Source organism: Cupressus sempervirens, chromosome 2 (assembly GCF_028749045.1).
Source record: "Cupressus sempervirens isolate cs-2001-9-10 chromosome 2, ASM2874904v1, whole genome shotgun sequence".
NCBI classification, from domain to species: domain Eukaryota; kingdom Viridiplantae; phylum Streptophyta; class Pinopsida; order Cupressales; family Cupressaceae; genus Cupressus; species Cupressus sempervirens.
This window is the reverse complement of record NC_143119.1, coordinates 385,460,376-385,486,259: the sequence shown is the minus strand read 5'-3', so window position 1 is coordinate 385,486,259 and position 25,884 is coordinate 385,460,376. Positions and strand designations below refer to the sequence as shown.

At 35.3% G+C, this 25,884-nt stretch overlaps 1 protein-coding gene across 2 annotated transcripts in view; it reads left to right on the top strand.

Annotated features, from left to right (window-relative positions):
* The window catches only part of LOC149572744 (phospholipase D zeta 1-like), a 212,572-nt gene that overhangs the window by 165,263 nt on the left and 21,425 nt on the right, over nucleotides 1-25,884 (top strand). For both annotated transcript variants that reach the window (XM_089813832.1, XM_089813831.1), the window contains exons 14-18: nucleotides 13,558-13,704; nucleotides 13,798-13,995; nucleotides 14,192-14,293; nucleotides 14,597-14,728; nucleotides 20,640-20,705. In XM_089813832.1, the coding sequence (XP_089669958.1) occupies nucleotides 13,558-13,704; nucleotides 13,798-13,995; nucleotides 14,192-14,293; nucleotides 14,597-14,728; nucleotides 20,640-20,705 (645 nt within the window). The remainder of the gene's footprint in view (nucleotides 1-13,557; nucleotides 13,705-13,797; nucleotides 13,996-14,191; nucleotides 14,294-14,596; nucleotides 14,729-20,639; nucleotides 20,706-25,884) is intronic.

Sequence of the window (25,884 nt, the reverse complement as noted above, 5' to 3'; positions counted from 1 at the left end):
TTATTTTGATGATTTCACTAAGGCAGGATGCAACTATTAGTCTCACATCTTCGCTTGCATGCTTCAAATGGCTGTACTGCACCAAGGCAACCATTGACAGTTGTAAGGCCCAGTTTAAGAGTCTCCAATCAGACCGATCCACCTTATATAAAACAGGAATTCAACTTTTGCAAATTTGATAGAAGAGCATCATCATCCATACATTTTATAGACTCTAATTGCCACCCAATGATAAACAGTCCATTCCCTATCTCAGTTTCTTCTTCAAATCCCTTGGCTGCTCACTGTTAAATGTGCCATTAAACCCTTTGAAAATACTGTGTGTTTCTGATTTTCCATTGTCTAAACTGAACTGGACCAAATCAGGCACTTTCACAAGTGTAAAATGCTATGCCTGTTTATTTATCTGCAGACCCTTCAGCTAACTTTCCAACTCAAAATGCTTAGGAATTCTGACAAACAATTCATGAGAGTTTGGGGGCATTAAATTTCCATCTTATGACATACACTTGATTGCAGTGATGATAGTCACAAGATTTTGAATTGTTTACAAACTTTCTTTGAGACTCAATCAGTGACCAATGCAATTAACAGTAAAGGAGCACTTCTGGAAATGACAGGATACCATAGATTTACGAACAATGAATTCTGACCTGTTCAATTACTGTAGTACTCTTGCAACTGCAGTTAGGCCCTTGAAATTAATTCATAGCATGATATGAATATCAATTGGTAATGCCTGCTTTAAAATTGAAGAATAGCCTCACGATAAAGGGAACGCATGCTACTTAGAGCCTCCAACCACAAAGCTGATTTTTAAATAGTATTCTACTACTTAATTCCCCAAAAAATACATTGCTGGACTCCTTCATAAAACGGGTTCAGATTATATATGCTTGTCTGTAATTTCTTGAACAACCATGACAGATTATATATGCTAACTGCACAATATTTCCTCCACAACCTCCACCAATATCATTCCATGAGACTTCGCTAGTTTGGGCAAACCTCAAAATTGCATTTGAGTGTTCAGTTGTAAATTTGAAGTCTGGATTTGTTTGCCATGGAATGAATGTCAAAGCTAACATAGGTAAGGAACTCTTCAACACACAGTTCACGTCTCTGTGATGATATCACCAACAGATTCGACTGATTCCTGGCAAATTCAAAAAAATGATAAACGTTTGCAGCAGTGACCACCGAAATCAAAGACTTATTTCTGGAAATTCCACGCTTCCAGAAAGTCTTCCACAACAGAAATGTGGACCTGCAAAGGCAAAATGATCTCCGCCCGGTTAAGGAAATGAGCAAATACATACTGAAACACTGGTCTTGCTTCTGTTATGACATGCTAAATAAACCTTGAATATTGCACCGTGACAATATTTCTAATGTCACAAATTAATCCCTGTCGTAAATATTATTAATATTTGCCTTCCAATTAAAGTCTTGGAATTGTCAAAATTTAAAAATTCTTGGTCCAACTAAGGAGAAAGGGGTAAGTAGTTTATCAAATATAAAGGCCCTCGACAACAGTCTAATGCAACATAATATTATATCTAATTTTTTCTCCACATCTGCGCAGCCATATTCTTTAACATCAAAGTTATGAAATTTCAATGCCAAACTATAACAAAACCATATTAAAGCTTGGTCCCACGAAAACCATAAGTAGAGAATTCCAATAGTCGAACCAAATAATATTTCTCCTTCGTGAAATTAAAATTGTCGTTGGTGACCAAGATTTCAAACAGTAACGTCCTTTGTCATCTAAAATGTAACCTCCGAATATGAAACAAACTTTGCTGCTTCTGTCTTATCAGGCCAATTATTTGAGTGATTCTTGTTGATGCTCTTAGCAACATAACGGTCTTACAGAGTGCATTTTGTCTTACTGCATTCATATGAAGAGTCTCCAGTGTTCATTTGGAACTAAGCCCTTCTGGGTAACACTTCATGACAAAAATCTAACTGGTACCTGTGTATGCTGAAAATCTCGGCCTTGAACTTACCTTCTTCAGAATACACGACACTGATACGTAAAAGTAATTACGGCAACTCCCCTGCAAAAGTGAATGATGTCTCATCTCAGGAGTATGATATATAGTTCTCCAAGATTTACGGTTCCCCTCTTATAGAGGAATCACCAATTTTCCATTAGAAGTACTCCAAAAAAATGACGTAGTCTTTCAAACCCAAGGATCTTGAACCTTTCTATCTCCCTTCATTGATAACATGTCATCCTGATCAAGAACAATTGTGGATGAATTCCCACCTCCAAATTGGATTGTCGCCCAATCTCTTCCCCAAGATTTCCGTCTCCAGGATGTACTCGTCCCAAACTATGAAGGATTTGAGTTCTTAGGAAACGATCTTCATTCCATTTGATATATGTTGTGAAAGATTTTAACACAGACTCAAAATATCAAAGGTATCTTTTTTTGAGTTGAGCCTTAGGAATTGTATTCTGTCTCAAACGGATGAGTAGGACTTAAAAAATAATTTCAATCTTTGGAAAATCATACGTGGAAATGAAATATCATTAAACATTAATCCTCGGCAAAAACTCCTTTTTGTGCCAATGAATATTTCAATAAATACAATAATTTTATTTTATATAAATGGAGCCTCACGACAATTGAATAAGTCCGCCAATTTTTTTTGATAGTTCATTTACGATATTTCCCAAAATTGCCGGCAAGCTTTCTTCATATTAATTTTCAAAGACTCCTTGCTTTTCGAAAGAATGCCCAGATTATCTGTACAAGATAGATTCAAAGACTCCAACCGATTACTAACTTGTCTTTTCTGAAATAATCTTGCACTTGTTGAATGCCTTCGTATGTCTTTCCATATTCAAATGAAAAAGTTTTTTTTTTCTTTTCCATCCGAATAGTGAGTAATATTTCAATTGAATTTTTATCGAAATTTGACAATTAAATTTATCTGATAAAACCATTTTATGAAAGCTCTGTTCACATGATGGAAGCATACACTGCTTTGATACCACTGTAATATCCTAGTATGATGTTCTCTCCAATTTTTCTCACAAATAGTTTTCAGAATATAAACATTTATCTTTGCATATAAAACAGCAGCAAACCTGAAAATGCCCATAGAATTTTCTCAAAATGTTATTGTATTATACAACAACAATACCGTAACAAACATCTAGTCCAATCCTTAAAAATAGGGATACAGTCAGATTGGAAATAAACAATGAAATGCACCTGTAGTCTTAAAAGTGAATTCTGATGTGAATCCACCAGGACTGATGAATTGGGGCTAATCCACCTGGAAATTCCGAAAGTTTCTGTCCGTAGGCTTCAACAAGAGAAAGCTAGCAGCTTCCCAAACTTCTCCAAAGAGAAACTAGAAAATCTATCTCAAATCCAAGCATGTCCAAATTAATGAGGCCTTCCTTCTAATTGCCCGAAGCTGCGACTCTTCAACTCCCTTCTCCTGTCTTTTCGTCTTATTCCTCCTTTGTCACTTCTATTTGCCCACTTCATAATATTACATGCCCCCTTTTTATAAATTTGTATTATGCTTTCATAAGTCAATTTTAATATTAAATGGACATGTCCTTAATTTCCTAATGTCCCCAAAAAGGGACATTACAGGAAGGTCTTATAGAGGAGTTCAAAAACAAATGAAGGGCCAGGACCAATTTAAGATTGAAAACCAAGAAGATTAAGAAAACTATACCCTGTCTAGGGTTTATAGTGATTATTTTGTGAGAACGAATGTAAAATAAACAACTCAAAAAGAGCTTTCTTCTAGAAGAAAGCATCCCTCATTCTTTTTTCATCAGTAAATTCAATGAATCTAGTCATGGTAAGATCAAGCTCATCCATTGTGGCACTTGTTTTGGGAAGCTATCTTTAATGAACAAGAAGGTGGAAACCTTGTTCAAGTGTTGCCAAAGGATTGGACCTTCAAAAGTGAAGTTGTTTTGGACCTTGGTTTTAAAATTTTCCATACTCGCATCACTTTCCCAAACTTCTTGTTCAAGAACATCTGTAGCTATAACGAGGATTTGATCTTGAATTTCTTTGGTTGCTTCTATCTTAGCACAATCACCTTTCACTTTTACTAGGGCCTACACCTTAGCCATAAGTGCCTTGTACCACATGATAAATCATGTACATTTTTAGCCTCTATCATTTTTCCAGAGTGTTACCTGGGGACATGTCCTCAGCCTAAAAACCCTTGCCTCCACACCGGAAATGTTTTGTGGACTTAGGGATGGCTAGGGCACGTCCCCACCCTGTCCTCATTTCCTAAAAAGTCCCATGAAACGTCTTGAAAACTTGGGGATTTCGGAATTTGTTTTTGGGGACACTTGCACAACCTGGGGACATTTGGGGTCACCTTGGAAGTCCTTGGAATTGATGAGCATCCCCGATTAGATAGGCAATGTTAGCACTTAAGAAAACATATTTCTTTTAATAGAACTCTTTCTTTTAAAATTTTAAAGTGTGCCTCTTCTTCCAAGTTCACCCTAACATGCTTATTGCTGTTTGGTTATTGATTCTTGCTATTTGGGGTCCTATGATTATTATTTGACAACATACATTAAGAATTGTGAAATTAAACATGCTATTATAGTCATGCTACACAATTAGAATCGTATATCAGACTGTTTGGAACCACAAGGTGTTGGGAAAGTCTGAAAAAAGTGCATTACACATCTAGAACATGCGTTTTTATGTCATTTTGTGGCAGTACATTAGTGTTGACATGGTCTTGGGTTGATTTGGGTCCTTTTTGAAAGATATGGTGAATATTGGAGGTTGCATCAAGGTACCATCTTACTGTAATAAACCTATATCATGATTGGAACTGTATAGCAGACCTTTTTGTATTAATATCAGCCCACTTTCAATGAGTTGGAGGTATAGTTTTAGCCTTTTAGGTGTAGTTTCAGAATTAAATGATAGTAGTGTGTTTCAATTTGGAAGGTGGGTTATTGTTCTTGTTGCTGTTGACAATGAATTCTGAATTATGTTCTTGGGTCTATTTCAATTTGTAATCTTACATGCACATTTACAGTTTTTCCAACTTAGGAATGCGTATTTAGCATTGAGTTTGGCTATTGAAATGTTGTATGTTAAAGTTTTAAGTTGTATAAATGACATGGTTTATGCATATTTTCAGATGAATGTAATGTATATATGTGAATTTCCCTATATTACATAGCTGTCTCCAAACCTCGCAAAAAAATTGCTGTCCCAGAAACTTGTCCCCCCATTCCTTGCCATCACCATCTCGGAAACTTGGGGTAACACTGCTTTTCCATCTACCAATTCTTGTTTAGGATTTCCTTTTAATGCTTTCAAGCATGGGATTGTTTTATTTTAAACACTGTGAAAATCCTCCCATAACTTTGCTATTTTCCAAATCCTATATAAGTACAAAGAAGTCTGATCATCAAGTCCTGACAAATTTGATAGCTCTATCTGTGTTGTCTGCAATCCATTTATTTGTTTCATTATCTACCACTTTTACTTCTTCAAAATATTCATTTAATTCCTATGGAAGTGCCAAAGGTGGAGTGTGTTAAAAATAGAACCAGAAATAAACTCTGAGCAAAGAATTACCCTGGGAAAACCCCTTTCACACAGGGAAACAACCCAGCCCACAAAACCTGCAAATTTTATTATCAAATAAATATTACAGAGCTCCAATATCAAAGGTTTCAAAATCCAGAAAGAAATGACAGGGTCCAGTATATCGATCGAATGCCAATACAATCGATATGAACATTGTGATCGATTAAATCATTAGTGGAATCAATATGAAAATCCTCAGAAAAGACGATCTGATAAACTATGATTAATCTTCTGGTACAGATCAAACTCAACACAATACTCCTCCGAACAAAGCTTATGTGGTAAAATCTGAACACGAGCTACGCCGAATAGTAGAGAGATAACTCCAAAACGATATATGATTGTAGACGGAATGATTCCTCTATTTAGCAGAACATCAATGGTTTCTTTAGCACGTGATACATTCATATCAAATTGACTGATGCTGATATCTTTTATTTCCAAACATTAAAGACATGAACGTTGGCTACATCCCATTGGTTACCGACAACAATTTGGCTTCCAAGCATAATGCCTCTTACATGGTGGTGACAATTTCATACTGTGACAGTTATACAACAGTGACCATAATGACAGGCTAGCATTAACACTTGGAAGAGCACATTGAAGGACATGCCAGCATAGCAGCGCTGGTGGTTACCATGCTTACACCTGCCTTGATTATATTGAATTGATACTGTTATGTAATTAAAGTTCTAAACCAATGGAAAACGTTAGAGTTCATATTCAAACATACAGAAATAATAATTTCATGAACAGAGATGGCAGCTGTCTCATTTAAGTTTATAACTGTAAAACTTAAGTGTTTCATATCAAGCTATTAAATTTAACAGAGTGAATGTTGGGTCTCCTTTGCTGACGGGATTTACCAAATGCTGAATATACTTAGCTGTTCATTTTCTGTTTTATCTTTCTCTTCTTCTTTTCTCGATCTTTCCTTGATTGTCTTGACAGAATCATGCAATTCTTGAATCTTCTTCTCTTTGGTGGTTGGGCCAATGGTTCTTATTTCATACTCTTCAGGACTAATATCTTCCTTTGCCTTACTCACTTCTGGTCCTGCCACTCGAACTAAACAGTATCTTGTATCTTTTTTTTCAATCACGAAATATTTCGTAGCCATCTTCTTTTCTACAGGTTGGTCCAATCTGGCTAAATATTCTTCTGTATCATCTTCAATTTCTACAAATACTTATGCTTTCATTCTGTCTACAAACCAATCTGGAACTGTAGAGTGTTTCATGCCACTATATTCAATTTGTCTATGTGCAGATATCATTCCCTCGTCAAACTGCCCTTCTACTATATCAATTTCAACATTTTCAAACTCCATGGTTGTTCTTCGATTTCCTACTCAATAGGTTTTGCATTCTGTTCATGATTTGGAGGAGGCATTTCCATCTCCACTTCTTGTTTGTTTTCAGCAATTGATATTCTATGTTGATCCACAAAATCAATCTCCTTTGTGGATGAAGTGCAAGCTGAAGAATGAGCCTAATTTGATTTCTTTTCTCATTTACAGCCTTCTTTCTTCTTGATCTTGCTGAAGATTTTGTTGTATCTTTTCTTATATGCTTTTAGGTTTCTCAGCACTGTGGGTTGCTTCATCATCATTGGAAGAATGTGCTTCCATGTTCCTAATCAAAAAATAAGGCAATATACTTTTCCTTCAGTTTGTGAATTTTCTGATCTACCCTCCAACTGGTATAATTGGTAATTAGCTTCATTAATGTTGTCAAATCTGTAAGCTTCAGAACTAGAAAATTTTATTGGAGGAAGATCTTCATGTTTTTCTTCATTGTATGGATGGGTACAATCTCCATCATCTTATAGTTGGTCAGGTGTAGGGAAAAGCTCAGATGCCTTGTTTAAGTTTACAAATATTCTTGACCTCATTCTCCTTCTTGTCTCATATTTATCTTTGCCCAGAAGTCATCAATTACTACTTTGTGCTTGTATTCTTTCCATTTGCCACCGCAATGTGGTGATAAGGATCAAAGTTTGCTTTGGACTTGCAAAAATGAAAAGAGAAAATGGCAATCTTACTCATAGTTGGAAAACTCAAACTTGGCAAAAACTTGCGAATGCCTGAATATTTTTTTTGGGGAAAAACTCAGTAGTTCTTGGAAAAAACTGGCAATAAGCTTGGGAAGTTATAAAACAGCTTAAATTTAATTAGAAATGTATTTATTTTGCAAAATTGTAATGACCTCTATGGGATTTGCTTTCAATTATCAAACTTTGGCATACAAACATATCGTCATACAGTTGCTATATGAACTAGTCTTTAAGTAAAACTATGATAGCATTTACAAAATTACTGTCTCTCTGAACTGATACTGATAGGTCAGAACTCCATACAGAAATCAACAACATGAATACATTCAAATGCCAACATTTCTTATAAAAGAATGTTTTAAACTGATGGCAGAAATTACACTTCCATATACAAGATATTAATATGCAGAGTTTAACAATTTTGGGTGGAGAAAAGAGATGACAGACCCGTGATTTCTATATCTGCCGATGGTGGTCAGGACCTGAAATGGGAATAAGACCCAACGCCGCTACCAAGAACTCAGACAGTTTGCTGCCTGCCAATTCATATTATGCCCGAAATCCACTGCACTGTAATCATGTCTTCCAGACTCTATACCATTTCAGACATGGTTGCTACTTCAGATGTGTGAACACCGACCCTGACCCGTTACTGGTGCAAGCCGTAAAATACTGCTGTGTATCGAACCTGCCTGAATGTCACGTTATCTCTGTGCTTAGCTCCTTCGAGTATCTTTGTTCTGCCTGCCTGGGATGAAATCCCCCTACTACTGCCCTCTTGACTCCGCTATATAGATATTAGTAAATCTTTGACTGTTACTCATACCCAATATGCAAAATATGTACCTAGCTTTGGTTCAATTTCCTCTACGGAATTCCATATCAAGAAATCTGTTACTTGCTGTTGATTCCAAACTGTATCCACTCCTTGTTATCACAGAACTTGTACGTGAGTACTAGGTTTGCATCTAGTATCACAACTTTCTTAAGGGATTTCGTCCTTGAGAACAATCTAGTCACACTTTAAGTGACCATTAGGATTTGAAGAGTTTTCATTTATTCAATCGTTGTGTCTTTCCCAAGACTGAGCCTCTTATTTATAACCTTGAAGTGAGGGAAGAGTGTTGGAATAAGAGATATGGGATAAAACACTAATTTCGTCTTCTAATCACTTAAGTCACTTTATAAAGTGAATGTCTTAATGAAACATAAAGTAACTTTATTAAAGTACTTTAATACATTAAATGACGAACTTAAGACAAATCTTCCCTTGTGACTGGCAGACATCCTTACTATTAATGCCGTTAATCTATCCGGATGTGGACATAGATTAGTCAGGTGCCAAAAGAACTAGCGCGAAAGAGGGGACATGACAAAAATTCAATGAGAAGATGCATCCAATGAGTTCATTAATGAGAATGAAAAGAAACAAACTGAGTTTAGATATATGCATGAATGCAGAGAGGGTAGGGAATTGCATTAAAGCAAAAGAGGGTACGGAATTGCATTCTCATGGGGAATGCTGATGGCTGGAAGCAAAATGGTAAGTAGTTTCTTTAAAACTAAAAGCAAATACATCATTACAATTACATCTTCCTCTTCCCAGCTGTACTAACAAATGCGGGAAAGGAACTAGGGGGTCTGCTCCTAGAAGCAGAATGCTGCGCTGAATGTGACTGTGCGTCCACTTGAATCTGCCCCCAATACTTCACAATCACCTAGCAAGGGCTTGGATGCTTCTTTTTTTCCTCTACTCGCAAACCAAACTGGTGCAAACGAAAGACATTGACCAAAAATGCAATTTTTTGCATTTTAACACGGGAAGACAGGCACAGGAGAGTTTTTCAAAAAAAAATCAGAGTTTAATCTGCAAGTTTTTCCGAGAAATTCTGTGATTTTTTTCCTGCATGTTTTTCTCTGGAAAACTTGGAAAAAAATTGGAACTCGGCAATTAATCAGCGGTTAGTCCAACTACGATCTGACCTTCTTGACTCTTTGAATTTATTTCCTCGTGTTTCTAGTTGTCTCGTGACTTCAAGAAATATTATCTTGTTGGTGGGATAGAGTGGAAGTCTATAAGGGCATCCTGCAAATCCTTGGATTCTCAAGTATATAAAACCAAGGATTGGATATATAAGACCCAAACCTGCTTATCAAGTCCTTGGCTTCCTGTGTCAACCTTTAATGAGTGCCTCTTTGCGATGTTTTGGTGATGTACATAACGAATGCATCATTGACTCGCTTGAAGTGGAATTTGTCTTCTAAATGCATTTGTGGGTAGAAATCATATACTTTGATTTGACTTTTCTTATTTTCTACATCTTCTATGCAATCCAATCTTGGGTTTTTGAAACATCTTGCTAACATATAGATGATGCAAGAAGTCATAGAGAAGACCTTTGTGTGCTTTAACGGTTTAACCCTCATAGCTTCTCATCTAAATTATCACTGATAGTTCTTGACCAGTTGATCATTTTGACCCAGTGGTGACCTCAATAAAACAAAACATGGTCCAGGGGCCTGAGAGCTTTCCATGACTTTGTTAAGCAAGAAGATGAGGTATCCATACTTTTTCTTGAAATCTGTTTGGAAGAGTTTCTTGGGCATTTTGCTTTGATGAGCTCTTGATTTTTCTAATCGCTTGTTGATACTTCTGCAAAGTGATTAGGCTGTGCTTGAAATATTTTTCGTGGCTTGTTCACTAGTCTTATATACAGTGGAATGGCATTTTGTAATACTAGAAGCGTCTTTGATGGCCACTTCTCCAAGATAGGCTAATACTCTTCCATCCTAAGTCACCAATGCTGGTTCTGATGCTGATGTGGGTGTGGGGTGCTGATGTGCGATTTTTTTCGGGATATTGGATGCGTTTGGGTTCGTCCACACACACACACACACATATATATATATATATATATAGTGTATACTATAATTTATGTATGCAAAGAAATATACAGAAATAAACCATTCATCTTTTAAGGCTGTTTAAGGGTTTTGGTGCAAAAAGGAGCAAAAATATAATTAAAAAAATCAATTAAGCACATGTTTTTTAAAGTCACTGAATGGGCATTGAAAAAGTCCGGATGCTCTCCAAATGCACTTAGATGCTCGCAAACGCATCCTGCGTGCATCCGCAAGCATTGAACGAGTTTCCAGTGAGCACCGCTGCAGCATCCACGCATCCGAAAGCACCAAAACCAGCATCCAGTGATTTCCTGGATGCACTGGTATCTTAGGTTCCATTAGGTACTATAATTTGTCTTTACATGATATTGTAATGTATGACGCAATCTATGATTTGTTGCATTGTATTGCTAAAAATCGAGTGGCTTGGACAGTTCCATTTCTCGTCATTCTTTGAGCTGCAGGTGAAGGAAGATGTCGATCTAGTCCATACATACTGTTCTTGAAGTCTTCAAGGTCCACGTGGCCAAGGTTTTCCAATCTTTCCCCATTCTGACGATATCTTGGATTTAAATTGTGCTCCTTTATTTCGAAACTTCTTTTGCACTTTCTGGAAACTCATTGGGTTGTCATCTACCTCAAGTAAGAAAAATCTAAGTTAGGAAAGGGGTATGATGTGTAATTTTTAAAGTGGAATTCAAATCTTGATTCTGATTTCACTGTGCATTTCTTCATCTAAATTTTTACCTTCAATCTTTCAAAATTTTAAAATTTCAGTCAAGAAAACCTGAAAAAGCAAGGATAAACTTGTTAGAAATCCTGAAAATTCTATTCTAGATTGATTAAATGAAGTTGAATTTGCTCCAACTTGTGAGATTTTATGATTGAATCTCTGAATTTGGAATAAAAATCTCTCTAAGTCTGCATAAAATCATTCTAGACCTGGTAATTAGATTAGAAAACCCTTTGAATTTTAGGAAATTGAACTCGTGAATTGCCTCAAAATCTAAAAGAGCTTGCAGTTCTGGAAGTAGAGCCTTGATTAGACAAATTCTACTGAATTTTTTTCTATCTGTGCCAAGGAATTCAGTTTGAAAATCGTCCAAACCCTTCACTTAACTTCTGAGATCAGAGAAACATTGCTAACTACAGAGTTGCAATTTGCAAATTGTGAATGAATAGACACCAAGTTTAGGCATATATAGGAATTATGAAATCCAAGAAGGGGTCAATTTGCTCTATTTCTTTTGTGTTATTTTTCTCTTTCTCTTATATCCTCATGAACTTGGTCGATTTCATTGAAGATGTAATTGCTTTTTCTAAAACTTTTTCACTTTCTGATTTTTTTTGCTTTCTTCACAAATTGATCTTTTATCTTTGCTTTCTTTTACGATCTCTTCCTCCAGTTGATCTTGCTTTCTTCTTCCAAGTTGATCATCTTTATTGCTGTTCTAGAAGTCCTTCAAGTTGATCTTTGCTTGCTTTATTTCTTTTTCCAAATGTGGGCAGTGTTCCTGATGTTTTGAGGATTTTCACAACATAGCCAATTTCAAAGGTCTTTGGCTTGAGTGGACTTGATGTCTTCCTATGGATTTTCTTTGTTTTCAAAACCTTTTTAGGTGGTCTTTGCATTGAATCAGCAATTTTACGCTTGATAGGGCAGAATTTATTTGATGTTGAGGAATTTCGTTTTCTATGCAATACTCAAATCATCCAAGCAGGGTGGACTTAGTGTTGGTCTGTGAACTTCCTTCTGGAGAGGTCAACTTGTTGTAAATTCCAGGAATATCCATTCTTATACACAGTTCTGATAGGAAGCTTCCACACCCTCTTTTTCATCGGCACCACCTCAAAAAACTATATCTCTGCCTGCTTCCAAACCACATAATGCTTTCAATCAAATTTCCACCTGTTCTACTTCTATTTCTGTTGAAAACTCTATCTTGCCTATCAACGCATTAGTCAGGCCCAATCATCTTGTATGAGTTGTCTAGTAGACTCTCTGTGAATATTTTTATGCCTACAGATATGAATACTCCCTAGTCAGAGTGTTCTTAATGTCAAGGTTGCTCCAAAGTATGTCTACGAGGGTCCGAATAAGAGTTAGATTGCAATCTGAGGACAACAACATCAATCCAGGAATATACTCAAACAAGTGGACTGCCTTCATTTCCTGAGTAGTGAAACAAGCTGAAAGGAGGAGGTCTTGAAGCAGCTTGAAATGGAATTCCCCAAGCTTTGAAGACAAAAGACACCCGCTGAGCATCTTCTTTTGCCAAACAAGTTTCTGTAAGGTGTGACTGTTTCAACAATTATGTACTTCAGGCCTCTTCTGAAAATTCACAACAAATGTTGCACATAATTGATATCTGTATACTTTGCTGTATATGTATTTTGGCTTGTTTATGCTCAATAGAACTCTGATCCATAGAATACGCTGGAAGGTAGGGACTTTTTGTTTCAGTCGCTAGCTTTCTAGGTTTAGTCCGATAATTTCTTAGCTTACTATTCTGATCGGCAGTTCATTAGAACAAGCAGATTTTCAATATATGAATTTTATCTAGGTATTGGAACAAGCAGATTTCATTCAATGCTTTGAAACTGTCTCTGCCCTATCAGTTTCTTATGATGATGTAGTTTTAACATATTTATATTCACTCTTGAAGCTTCTCCTTTCACACTAATATTTTTCTTAAGAAAATGTAGGAAGGTAAATAAGAGTATCTTTATTTGGTTTCTCTTAGTTGCAATATTTATTTTTTGTTTCTCTCTTTATACTTTTGGTTATTGTAATTCTAATGATCAATCTTCAAAACAATTATAATAAAAAATATGTTCTAAGATAATGCCTCTAGAGTGCCCTCAATACTTGAACAAATGAATTTTTTTCTTATTAGAGTGAATGGGGAAGAAGATATGCCCAAATCTTCTATTTGAGAAAATTTTGTATTTATTTACTTATAGAATTTGTGTTTTGCAGAATCAATTTTTTATTTCAGGTCTTGAAGGAGATGATATCATTCAAAACCGGGTATCACAAGCCTTATATGACCGTATTATTCGAGCACATAATGAGAAAAAATGCTTTAGGGTTATTGTGCTGATACCATTATTGCCTGGCTTCCAGGTAGTTATTAGATGATATTGTTATTGTGAAATATCCTTATATCACATCCATTGTGAATGTTAAATCATCTCTTCACTTGATTTTTTCGTGCAGGGAGGTGTAGATGATAGTGGTGCTGCATCCGTTAGAGCCATAATGCACTGGCAGTATCGGACAATATGTAGAGGAAAAAATTCATTATTAGAGAGGCTTGGAACTGAAGTTGGCACTAAAGTGCGCAATTATATTTCCTTTTATGGTCTTAGAAATTATGGTAGACTTTGTGAAGGTGGTCCATTAGCCACCAGCCAGGTATTGCCTTTGTTTTAATGCTGTTAATGTCAACTCAGTTTCAGTCTTGATGCCAAATTATAAGGAGAGTGCCTATGATTGTTAATGGGGATGTGTATTCTTAGTGACTGATCTTGAGCTCTATTTTATTATCTTTCAAAACTTATAAATTAATTGATGCAATCTGATATATAGTTTTGTTTAACTTGTATCTCAGATTTATGTGCACAGCAAACTAATGATAGTGGACGATCGCAATGTCTTGATTGGATCAGCTAATATAAATGATAGAAGTTTACGGGGATCTAGAGATTCTGAGGTGCTTTTACATGTTTTCTTGCAGTACCCTGTTATTGTATTGATTACTCAAGTGTTGTCAGATGTATTTCGCTATATTCTCATTTTGCACCTAAATTTTGGTAGTATGTATTTGCTTACAAAATCTACTTAAATGTACTATTGTATTCAAAATTTGAAAAGATTATTCATTTTCAAAGAATTAATGTCCCTTTGTCATAAAATGCCATCTGTTAAACTAAATTTGAACACAAAATTCAACGTATGATTTGCAAAAACCACGACAAGTTTTAATATGTCTTCGTGTCAATCTTTTGATTTTCAGATAGCCATTCTTGTAGAAGACAATGAATATGTTGATTCATATATGAATCAAGAACCTTGGAGAGCAGGTAGATTTTCTTTTAATCTTCGATTGTCACTCTGGTCAGAGCATCTTGGTCTTGAAGGTCCAGAGGTAAATATTTTTTTTCCTTCTTGGACTTGTGCAATATACTTAATTTTAATGCATTTTAAGTTCCAACCTTAAGGATTTCATATTAATAGCATTTTGAAGAGGAGTTGCTCTTCTATTTTATGGTTGAGAAGAGGAATTCTCCCACTACATGTGGATTATTTAAAAACTTTGCCAATGATCTCCGAATCAACGATTAAAGCATATAGCCTGTTAAAATGAGTGGTGATGCTTTTGGAATGTTAATACTCTGGTTGCCTAACTGAATATATCAAATTATTTTTGTGGAATTGAATTAATCTTTACATTTCTAGTGAGATGAATTTATGATGCCATATATTGGTGTCTAAGATTTAGCCCTCCCAAACATTCCCTAAGTAAAATGGAAAAAAAGAAGAAGAGGCGAACTGAAGAAATAATATAAGCGATCAGCTGAAGATTTAAGTTGCACATGTATTAAGGAAACAGAAACCCTTTGGGCCTTGGCTTGTCCTTCAACAAGTTCAAAGTAACAATACAATGCATATAAAGTTATGTACTACTTGCGAGGCAAAGACACTTATTATGAATTCATTGTGTAAACCAAAGTTTCCTTGTTTAAGATGAAGGAATCAGCACCACCTCCCATCAACCCTGAAGTTGTCTTCTTCGTCTCTGCCCATCCAGGCAACACAGCTTCCAAATCCATTCCAGACATTACTACATGTATTGAGCTGGGATTGTGGCATTTCCATTGTGACCCAACATAGCATGTAAAATAAAACCATATTTGCTAACCTATTCCACTACGGTATGCAATTCATCAACTGATCCATTGAAGTAGGTTTTAAAACAAAAAAATCACAGGCTTGGATAACTGATTACCATGATTCCATTTTTGTCCAAGCCAAACAAGTGCCCCTGGGATCAAAGAGAAACACAACATGCCACTGACTTCACTATCATATTGAAAATAATAAAAGATCTGAGTATGATTTGAAGAATATTAGTTGACAAGTGGGAGCCAACCAATTTATGCCCCTCTTAAATACCTAATGAACAACCACTTAACGTGTTTGCTGAAAGAAAGCAAATAATGGGTTTCAATCATGCAAATTCTTCATCAAATAAAATTTGAGAGTTGAATCAGAACCCTGGATTAATCTAAGAAGCCCAAAACTATTCTTTTAAATCATTTCCTTATGAAGGAATGTTGTTAATCACCCAGCATCAAATGCAATATCATAAATCCTTTTCTTATTGAAACTGTGGGGATTAGGGTCCTGTAGAAAGGAAGAACAGATTTGTGATTTTTTGGTCAATTTAGGAATGGATATAAGTTCCCTTGGTACAGTGGTTGTCTTCTCGTCAGTCCATCCAATATCAATATTCTAATATTAGTTTAATCCTTCTAAATGCTCCAGACAATCAGATCAAAGTGGTATGTTGCATTTACTCTGGCAACTTTAAAGGGGTTTCAGATTCAAAAGCACTATACGAAACTCCATAACTAAGTAAATTATGAGTGTCAGGAGAAGCCTTAGGTGCTTGAGTAAATCTTAAAGTGAGCATTCCATTTGCAATGCTAATGACTAAACACTAGAGTGCTCACGTCATATTAATTTTGTAACAACCCTGAAATTGTAACTCCAAAATTTCCTAGCTTTACCATTTTAAATGAAAATGAGAATTATGAAACAATTGCATCTTTAATATAAGAGTCTAGTCATTTCCATTACAGTCAAAATCATTTCATACACGAGCTTCAATAAAATCATAATGCATAACTAATGATACATCCAATGAGTCCAATACATCAGTGTAGGCAACATATCATATATTCCCCTAAGTACAATAATGGTAGCATCTAATAATTGAGTACAATATTGACTATAGCTAAGTATGACCGAAGTTGTAGTATAATGTGATGTATGTGTACCATGTGTTTTGTAACAATCCTTCAACATGTCAAGCACTAAATGTAAAGAAGAGGTTAACATGAACTTATGCATTGAAAAAATTGTGATCCTCCCTGTTCATTCACTTGGCTTAAAGTGGTGCAAGAGATAGTACCTAGTTTATGTAATGATAACTTTTGTTTTCCCTTGTTATCCTATGTACATTTACAATCATGAGCCAATAGAATATCCCACTATAGTGCAATATTCACAACACCACACGACACTTTATGTTAGAAGTTTACATTGAACATTGACAAGATTGTATAGCACATCACAACACACACAAGACATTCAAAATTTTCCACAATCAATTCAGAAAGGAACTCAAGTTAAAGTAAAATACTTCACAAGTCATTCAAACAAGTGAATCACAAAACCAAGTTACCCATTAGTTATTAAAGTGACAAAGTCCAGCAACTAAGCACATCAACACAAGCCATGATCAATGATTGATCCAAGATCCATCCAATCCATTCATGATTAGAAGATATGTATGGATATTACAACTCATCCGTAAAAATGTCAAATTGACACATTTTTAACTTGGAATTATTTAAACTGGTACCAACAAAACCACACCGAGCAAGGTGAAATGAGTACTAGCAAACCAATCAGCCCTATCCTTTATACTATTTTAGGTAGATGTCCTGATTTTTGGGAGCCTTTCCAAGAACTCAAGTCATAGGATTTCCCCATTAGAAAATACCTAGGCCATAGTGGTGGATGTACATTATGCATAAACTTGCCTATGTCTTGATATATTGCCCCCATTTTGACCTCATGTGATACAATGAATGCATAGCAAGATGGATCATTGTGTGCTAAGTAACCAAGGAATATGACCTACCTTCAATCACAAAATATAGTTGTAATAACAGCATTTATGCTATCTATTTTACATAAACATAAATATCTAATATACATTGACAGTGACACAATTTAAAGTTTATCATTATTTAAAGTTTAATCAACATTGAAACTTTCACCTTACATACTTTATCTAGTTGACTCCTAATGGAAGTACTCACAAATTCTATGGCAATTTATAAAGATGAAAACATGACATATTATATACTAAAAAATCAAGCTATTTCAAAACCTTTTCTGTCTAGTATGTATTTTACCTCTATAATTTGCAAGATCAACTTCGTGAGGCATGGTGTAATGTCCCCTTTTTGGGACATTAGAAATATTAAAGGATACATTTATATGATATTAAAATTGACTATGAAATCGTGCACTCTTATTATAAAATGTCAATTTAATATTTAAAGTGGGCTAAAGATGACAAGGAGAGATAAGACGAAAAGCTAGGAGGGAAGTCGAAGGTTCACAACTATGAAAATAAAAGGAGAAGAGACCCTTTCTTTTGGCATGCTTGGATTTATTATTCAGATTTCAGTTCTCTTGGGAGAGTAATCGGAAAGCTTCAGCTTTCATCTAGTATGAGGATGTAGCCCCTTGTGCTAGTAGACAGTGGACCAAACCCATTGTCCTCGGAGACATCACATTTGGTGTCTCGCATGTGCTTACAAGTTCTTATTTTAATGTTCCAATCTAACTGTTAAACTATATATAAGATTGGATTCTGATTGTTGCTTATTGTATTACTGTTGTATAATGCAATAACGTTGTTGTAAGAAGTTTAGGAGAGATTGCTGGTTTCATTTTGTAGGTTTGTAATTCATTTTATATGCTTGAATTCTTGAGTATTATTTCGAAAGAAACGGGTTTATATCTGTTGGAGAATCTACTGTTTTTTCAATTGCTATTCGTAATACATTTGCCTATATTCAAGTGCTGAATATCAGTTTGAGGAAACAACCAGATAAATATCAGTTGGGTTACTTTTTACGGTTTATATTGCTGGTTTATTTATGATATGGTTTCGTATGTTTATGATATAAATGTCATTCTGAGGAAAAATTGAGTAAATATCCGATTTGGGATATTTCACATGGGAATTAAGAATGACCTTGAACCTTAGGTGTGACCTTAACCCTTACAAAAACTTCTGGGATATGTTGTCTAGATCCCTGCACGTGACCATTTTGTAGGTTTTGGTTCACCTAGAGATAAAAGTATTATTCCTGAAAACTGGAAACAGAAAAAAAAAGTTTATGCATTTATATCATGCACAAGTTCCCAATTGATTTACAAAACAGATTCAACAATAATCATCTAACCACCACATAAAGTATCAACACGCTAATCGGTTTAAAAAAATGAAAACTACTACACTTCCTCAAAGAACCTATGCTTTCACAAGAAAGTATGATTTGCCATACAAATCATTCATGATTTCAGTTTGAATGTGTAGGTTCAAATTCAAATGTTATTATCCAACTGTAGTTTCAGTTGCTCTTGTTTAGGGTTTAGGATTTGTATCTTCAAAATTCTCTAGCTCTAGGTTTCATGGTCTGTTCTGATTTTGACTTAAACCTAAATTGCCAATCTAGGTGTGTAAACGAGTACCTGTTTGAGTACAACCATGCACACACACACATCTATAAATAACAAATATATCTTTTATATATTATAAATATCAACAATATATTATATGCAATATAAATATACAATTTTAATACATGCATACATACATACAAGCAAGTTGCAACACACAACTGCTCTCTCTCTCTCTCTATATATATATATATATATATATATCAACATGAGAACATCCATGCTTTTAGCCTCTGTCTTCTTCAAAATCAGGCCATGTTGTGCCTATACTTTCCTATCCTTTTCTACTACTACTACTGATTACTAATACATCAGGCATCTTCAAAAGCCTGATTATATTGCATATACATATAGTCTATTTTCATTTCCCCCTCAATTGGTCGCCTTACCTCTTGCCTTATTTATAAGGTAATGCTTGCACATTGTGGAAAGGTTCGAGGCTCATTACCTTCTCGAGGAATGAGCAGATCTGTGCTGCTTTTCACCGCAGGTACATGAGCATGTTCATTGTGAAGTTGGAAAGAAAAGGATGCCACTGTACCACAACCCTAGGTTTCAGAAACCTTGGTATGTCCCACTTTTTCTGAATTCCAATTCCAATTTTGCTTGTCACAATCAGTTCTTCAAGATCCCTTGGGAAGTTCTCCACCGGTTCCCATGTAAGAGCTAACACCACTGCCTTTGGCTCTCCCAAGTCTGGGAGAGCTCTATGAACCTTGAGGACATATCCTTATCCTGTATCATCTTTATTACTAACAGCATCAAACCATTTAGTGCCAAGAACATCACCTGCAGTTCTCAATCCATGATATTGCCTATTTGATATCGACGTCACACCACTCTAATTGATATATCCATATCATAATCTATATATAAATTATAGTTATATTAATATATATTAATATATTATGATATTATAATATATAAATAGAAATATAATATAGATTATCATGTATGACTTAGAATAGATATGCAAAATCTCATCGTGAGGAAAACTCAAAGAACCATCCTTAATTTTTGCACTATGCAGTATTCATGCTCAAGTTTACCAGGCCAAGCTCTACCTTCACTCTTTTTCTACCTGACACATCATAAATTTAGATATACCTTAAATACTGATTCATCATAGAAAATAAAAATAATATCATTGATTATTTCATAACCCATTCAAGCCTCAAACACAAATCACTCTCTAGTTGTCATCCTGTGAATGACCCCAATGTCAAACACTACTATTAACTAATGAACAAGCAAGACGAGGTTTCGCCTTTCAGTATCCCCTCAGGACAAACAACACTGCAAATTAAGTGAATTGACAAATTAGTGTATTAAAAAATATCTATTTCCATGCTAAATTATTTGAGTGGAATGGATTTCTTTCATCAACACATTAATGCATGTATGCTGTGCTGAAAGTTGCTGGAATTTTAGTAGTCAGACAGAAATTGTGTAATGAATTTTAGAATTAAATAATAAAATGATAACTCATGCAGTTCATTTTCGTTTTGCAGATAAACGGCATTAAGGACCCTATATCAGAGGCAACATACACACTTCTGTGGAGAGAAATTGCTGAGGTGATCTTTGGAATCATTTAGATCCATGTTTGTGAAGTTATATTTGAAGTTGTGCAGTTTGATTTGACATTCTCTGTTATTTGTTCTTTTTGTTCTTAGAGCCAATGACCATCAATTCCTAGTTGCTTTCTGAAAAGCTTGCTTGTTCTTTCCCACTCCATTTATAGCAGCTTCCTAGGTTACTTCCTAATGTCCCATCTGATGACAATTTCTTTAGGAATTAGAGTTTTTCTTGTTATTTTTCAATTTACTTCAATTGTTTGTAATTACTATGCACTGAGGTTCTTCAGCATTTTGATATATTTATGCTTTTAACATATTTCCATAACTTTGCAAGAATATAACATAATTTTTTATTTCAATTTGAAGATGAAATTGCATAATGGGATACTGGTAATGAATGCTTCTAATTTTCCACTACAGTTGCAAGATCTCTAAGATTGCTAGAGAAGACAAGACTGCTAACCTCTAGGGTTGTCTTTGCACCAAAAATCGACTTGTCAGTGCCCAATACAACCATTTGATTTATAGAAGATAGAGGAGGCAGTGAATCTATGTCACAAACCCTGCAAAGGATGCTGGCCCACTGCCAACAATCCCCCTCCCAGTGTCACTCATTGTGGTTTGCATGGATTCAAACCTATGACCAAGCTCTGATACCACTTGTTAACCGCTAGGGTCACCGTTGCACCAAAAGATGGACCTGTCAATGTCCGATAAAACCACTAGACTTATACAAGACATGGGAGGCAGTTAAACCATGTTGCAAACCCCGCAAGGGATGCTGGCCCACTGCCGACAAGGAGTACGTTTAGTTCAACTGATATCACAAAATGATGTGTTGTGTAAACTGCTATAAGATGAATAGATTGGCAACATGTACACAAATGAAAATAAAATTTGTCATTAAAAAAATTAGAGGCTAAACTAAAGAGGCCAAAGTATTTGAAAGTTTGAAATGAGAGATAGGGTGTTACAGCCTAAAGTTAGAAATTTTAAACCAAACAGTGATCAATCGTTTTCTTTTTAGAAGATCAAGTTCTTATTTGATGTGATGATTATATCACCAATTGCACGAACATGTAAATGTTGAGGAAGGAGCCAAACTTGTCTTTAAGGTGATTTATGTTGTAGTCACCATTTTAGCAAGTGGGTAGCTATTGGCCAATTAAAAAGAAACTAAGAAGTAACATCATTTACTACCTATCACTTAGAAACCTTTTCTGCAATATATAATGATGCAACTGGATTTAAATATTTCCTCAAATATGAAAATTATTGTAAAGCTCGATAAATTGATATTAAATAATGGGGATTCAATCTCCTCAAGTAGAGAAATACAGGATGTTTCAAACAAAACAATCATTAATTGAGTACATAAAAGGAAACTAACTAATAAAACTAAACCTACTAAAGGTGACCATTAGGAATATTTCATTATTATTCTAATACCCTCCCTTAATGTTCATACTCATTTTACTATCTACAAAAAAACATAAATGACTATCACCTTATCTTCAATGGATTTTGTAGAATGAGCTTGTTACTGATACCTTTCTTGGATCTGCAAAACTTACGATAATGACCAAGAGTATTGCATCCGTCCAACTTGATGTTGGGTAACAAAGCTATCCATCTAAGACTAGTTGTTGAAAAATGAAACCATGATTTTGTAGAAAAATTGGTAAACCCTCTCAATACGATTTGTCAAAAATTGCAAAAAAACATTTGTAGATGCCCCCAACAACTCTAGGTGTGACCCAGATCATGCAAAACCTAGATCCAATTATCGAAGAATTTTTTTATTAAATCAAACACCATTTGTTAGAAATAGTAGTCCACCAGTATAACTGAGGAGGGGGGGGTGAATCAGTTATACAACAATCTGAAATATTAAACCTCTTAAACAATTCTTAATCATTAAACAACAACCATAAACAAATTTACATACACAATTACACCAAATCTGTTGACTAGGGAAACCCTTGATCAGAGGGAAAACCCTGGTGGGAATGATGCCCACAAGATAATGTACTAATCTAAATATTCTTTGTTAGAGGATAGACCCTGTTAGGAGTCTATTACAATGCTTAGTACAAGAGTTCCTGTTAGGAGACTTTGAATCCCTGTTAGGAGATTCCAACCTTGTTAGGAGTTGTAGAAGGCAGCTGAACCCACTGTCCAAACAACTTGAGGATTAGATCAACGGACTCACTATCCAATTGATCTCAGTACTATTCCTTTCAGAATAATAGATGTGTGACAATCTTTTGTTTCTTCCTCTGTCCAGTTCGTCGGACTACTTCACCTTCAAACCATGCAATCAGATCTGGGACTATATAGTAACCCTTGAGGTCACTTACATGCATTAGCAGATTACTTTGCTCTTCTACTTTGCAATTCACAAGTCTTCTCTGCTTCTTGATCTCAATCATAATGATTAAAACTTGGAAAACATCTTTCCTTTATACCACACTTAATATTAATTCCTTGAGTCGGCTCCATACTTTATTATAAGTTAATTAAATGAAATACATATTTGATTAAATGTTGTCGGCCCACAGTTATACACACAAACTTTCACACATGCGACTTTCGTACCTGTGCACTTGCTGATGTCATCAGTAGTCGGTGTACTACCTCTAGTTAACTGTGCAACCCTTCATTCCAAACACAATGTGCTAGATTGATCATACAATAGAAACTATTTTCCCAATGCTTTGTTTCCCTATAGTTCTTTGTAAATCATTAATATCTTCTGTATGCTGTCAATTTAGGTTCTGCGCACTTGTCCACATGTCAAATACATGCTGTAGTATATGCTGGTAACTGCACAGGTGGATACGCAATGTGATGTCTTAAATGCATAAATCTTAGTCTGATGCTCTGTCAGTGTTTTGCAAATTTATTACTATGTTGTCATCAATGACAAACATAGTCATAACACTGTTCTGTAATGCTCCCCCATAGCAACAGCATTCATGCCAACAATCTCCCCCTTTGGCATTGATGGTGACATAGATGAAAAAATCTAGTTCCAAAAATACCAACAAGTTTCTTCATCACTCAAATCTGGCTTCATGCAAATCCTTTATTGCAACATTTCTTCCCCATGGTACAAACTCTCTCTAATGTTTTTCATGTCACTCTCACTCCCTCATTGACATCAATGTCAAAGGTAGTACAAAAATTGAACATTCAACAATCTATCAGCACAACTACAAGCTGGTCTGTTGCTTGACAACTTTTGCAGATAATTCTATAAACAACACAAGTGTCTAAAGACACTGTTGTACACCAATTATCATTCACCAAGAGTCCTTGTTGACTCTGTTCGTCACAGATACTCCCCCATAGAGGAAGCATCAGCATTTAATATAGTTTAACAATGGTGCTATGTACCTTGGACTAATGCACTTTTGCATCTTCTACTCTGAGCTAGGTAGGGGCATAACCCCAAGCATACCTCTCAGGTACTCAAAAGTATCCTTTGGTAAGGCCTTTGTGAAAATGTTTGCAATCTGTTCCTTAGTGTTAATGTACTCCAATTTGATATCTTTTTCTGCGACTTTCTCTTTTAGCACATGATACTTTATTGCTATGTGCTTAGTTTTGGAGTGCAAAACAAGATTTTTAGACATATTAATAGTACTTGTGTTATCACAGTAAATGATAACAGGTTCTGTGAATGTAATTCCAATATCCTTCATCATCTGCTTCATCCATATGACTTGATTACAGTTGTTTGCTGCTGCAACATATTCTGCTTCTGCAGTACTCTGTAAGGTACAATCTTGCTTCTTGCTGAGCCAAGAAACTAGTCTTCCCCCAAGGAAAAATGTTCCTCCACTAGTGCTTTTTCTTTCATCCCTATCTCCAGCCCAATCAACATCTGTATAAGTACAAAGAGTAAAGTCATTGCTTCTGTTATACCAAATGCCATAATCTGATGTTCCTTTTAGATATCTGAATATCCTCTTTACTACTGCATGGTGATATTCTTTAGAATCAGCTTGAAATCTTGCCACCGTTCCAACTGCATTAGCTATATTTAGTTTGCTATAAGTCAGATACTGCAATCCTCCAATCATAGATCTGTACTTCTTTTGTTCAACAGTAGGGGTCTCATCTTTGCTTGATAACTTATGACTAGTTACCATAGGAGTTCCAACAAGTTTACAATTTTCTAAACCAAATCTTTTTTAGCAAATCTTTTGAGTACTTGGTTTGAGAGATGAAGATACCTTCTTTGTTTTGAACAATCTGCAGTCCTAAGAAAAAATTCATTTCTCCTATCATACTCATCTCAAACTCATTTTTCATGTCATTTGAGAATTTGTTACTGGTTTGATCATTTCCACCAAAAATGTCATCAACAAATACAATGATTATTAGCAAATCATCTCCTATTTTCTTCAAGTACAAGTTACTATCCGTTGTTCCTTCAGCAAATCCAAGCTTTGCTAAGTATTTGTCCAACTTTGCATACTAGGTTCTTGGTGCTTGCTTTAATCCATACAATGTTTTCTTTAGTCTACAAACTATATCCTTCTCTTCTGTTAAAGGAAAACCCTCTGGTTGTTCAATGTAAACTTTTTTTTCAAGTTCTCCATTCAAGAATGTTGACTTAACATCCATCTGATATACCTTAAAATTCTTATTTGCCGCATATGCTAGGAACATTCTGACTACTTCCATCCTTGCTACAGGTGCATATGTCTTCTCAATGTCATTTCCTTCTTGCTGAGAGTAACCTTTGCATACAAGTCTTGCTTTGTTTCTTATTACTTCTCCCTGTTCATTCATTTTATTTTTGAATACCCATTTTGTGCCAATCAAATTTTGTCCTTAGGTTTAGGAACTAATTCCCATGTGTCATTTTTAATTATCTGCTGGAGTTCTTCCTTCATTGTTCTTATCCAATGATCATCTTTGATTGCTTCATCTGCGCTTCTTGGTTCTACTTGAGATATCAGACATAGTTCTTTATTAATCATGCTCCTTGTCATTACTCCCTTTTCTTTACTTCCTATTATCTGATCAGTAAGATGATTTCTTATCAGGTTCCTATTTGGGGTAGGAGTTGCTGCTTCAACTCTTATTTCAGGCACTGTGCTCTGTTCTTCTCTTCCATTTTCAACTTGCACACTATTATGCAAGTCATAGTTAGTCTTGAGAA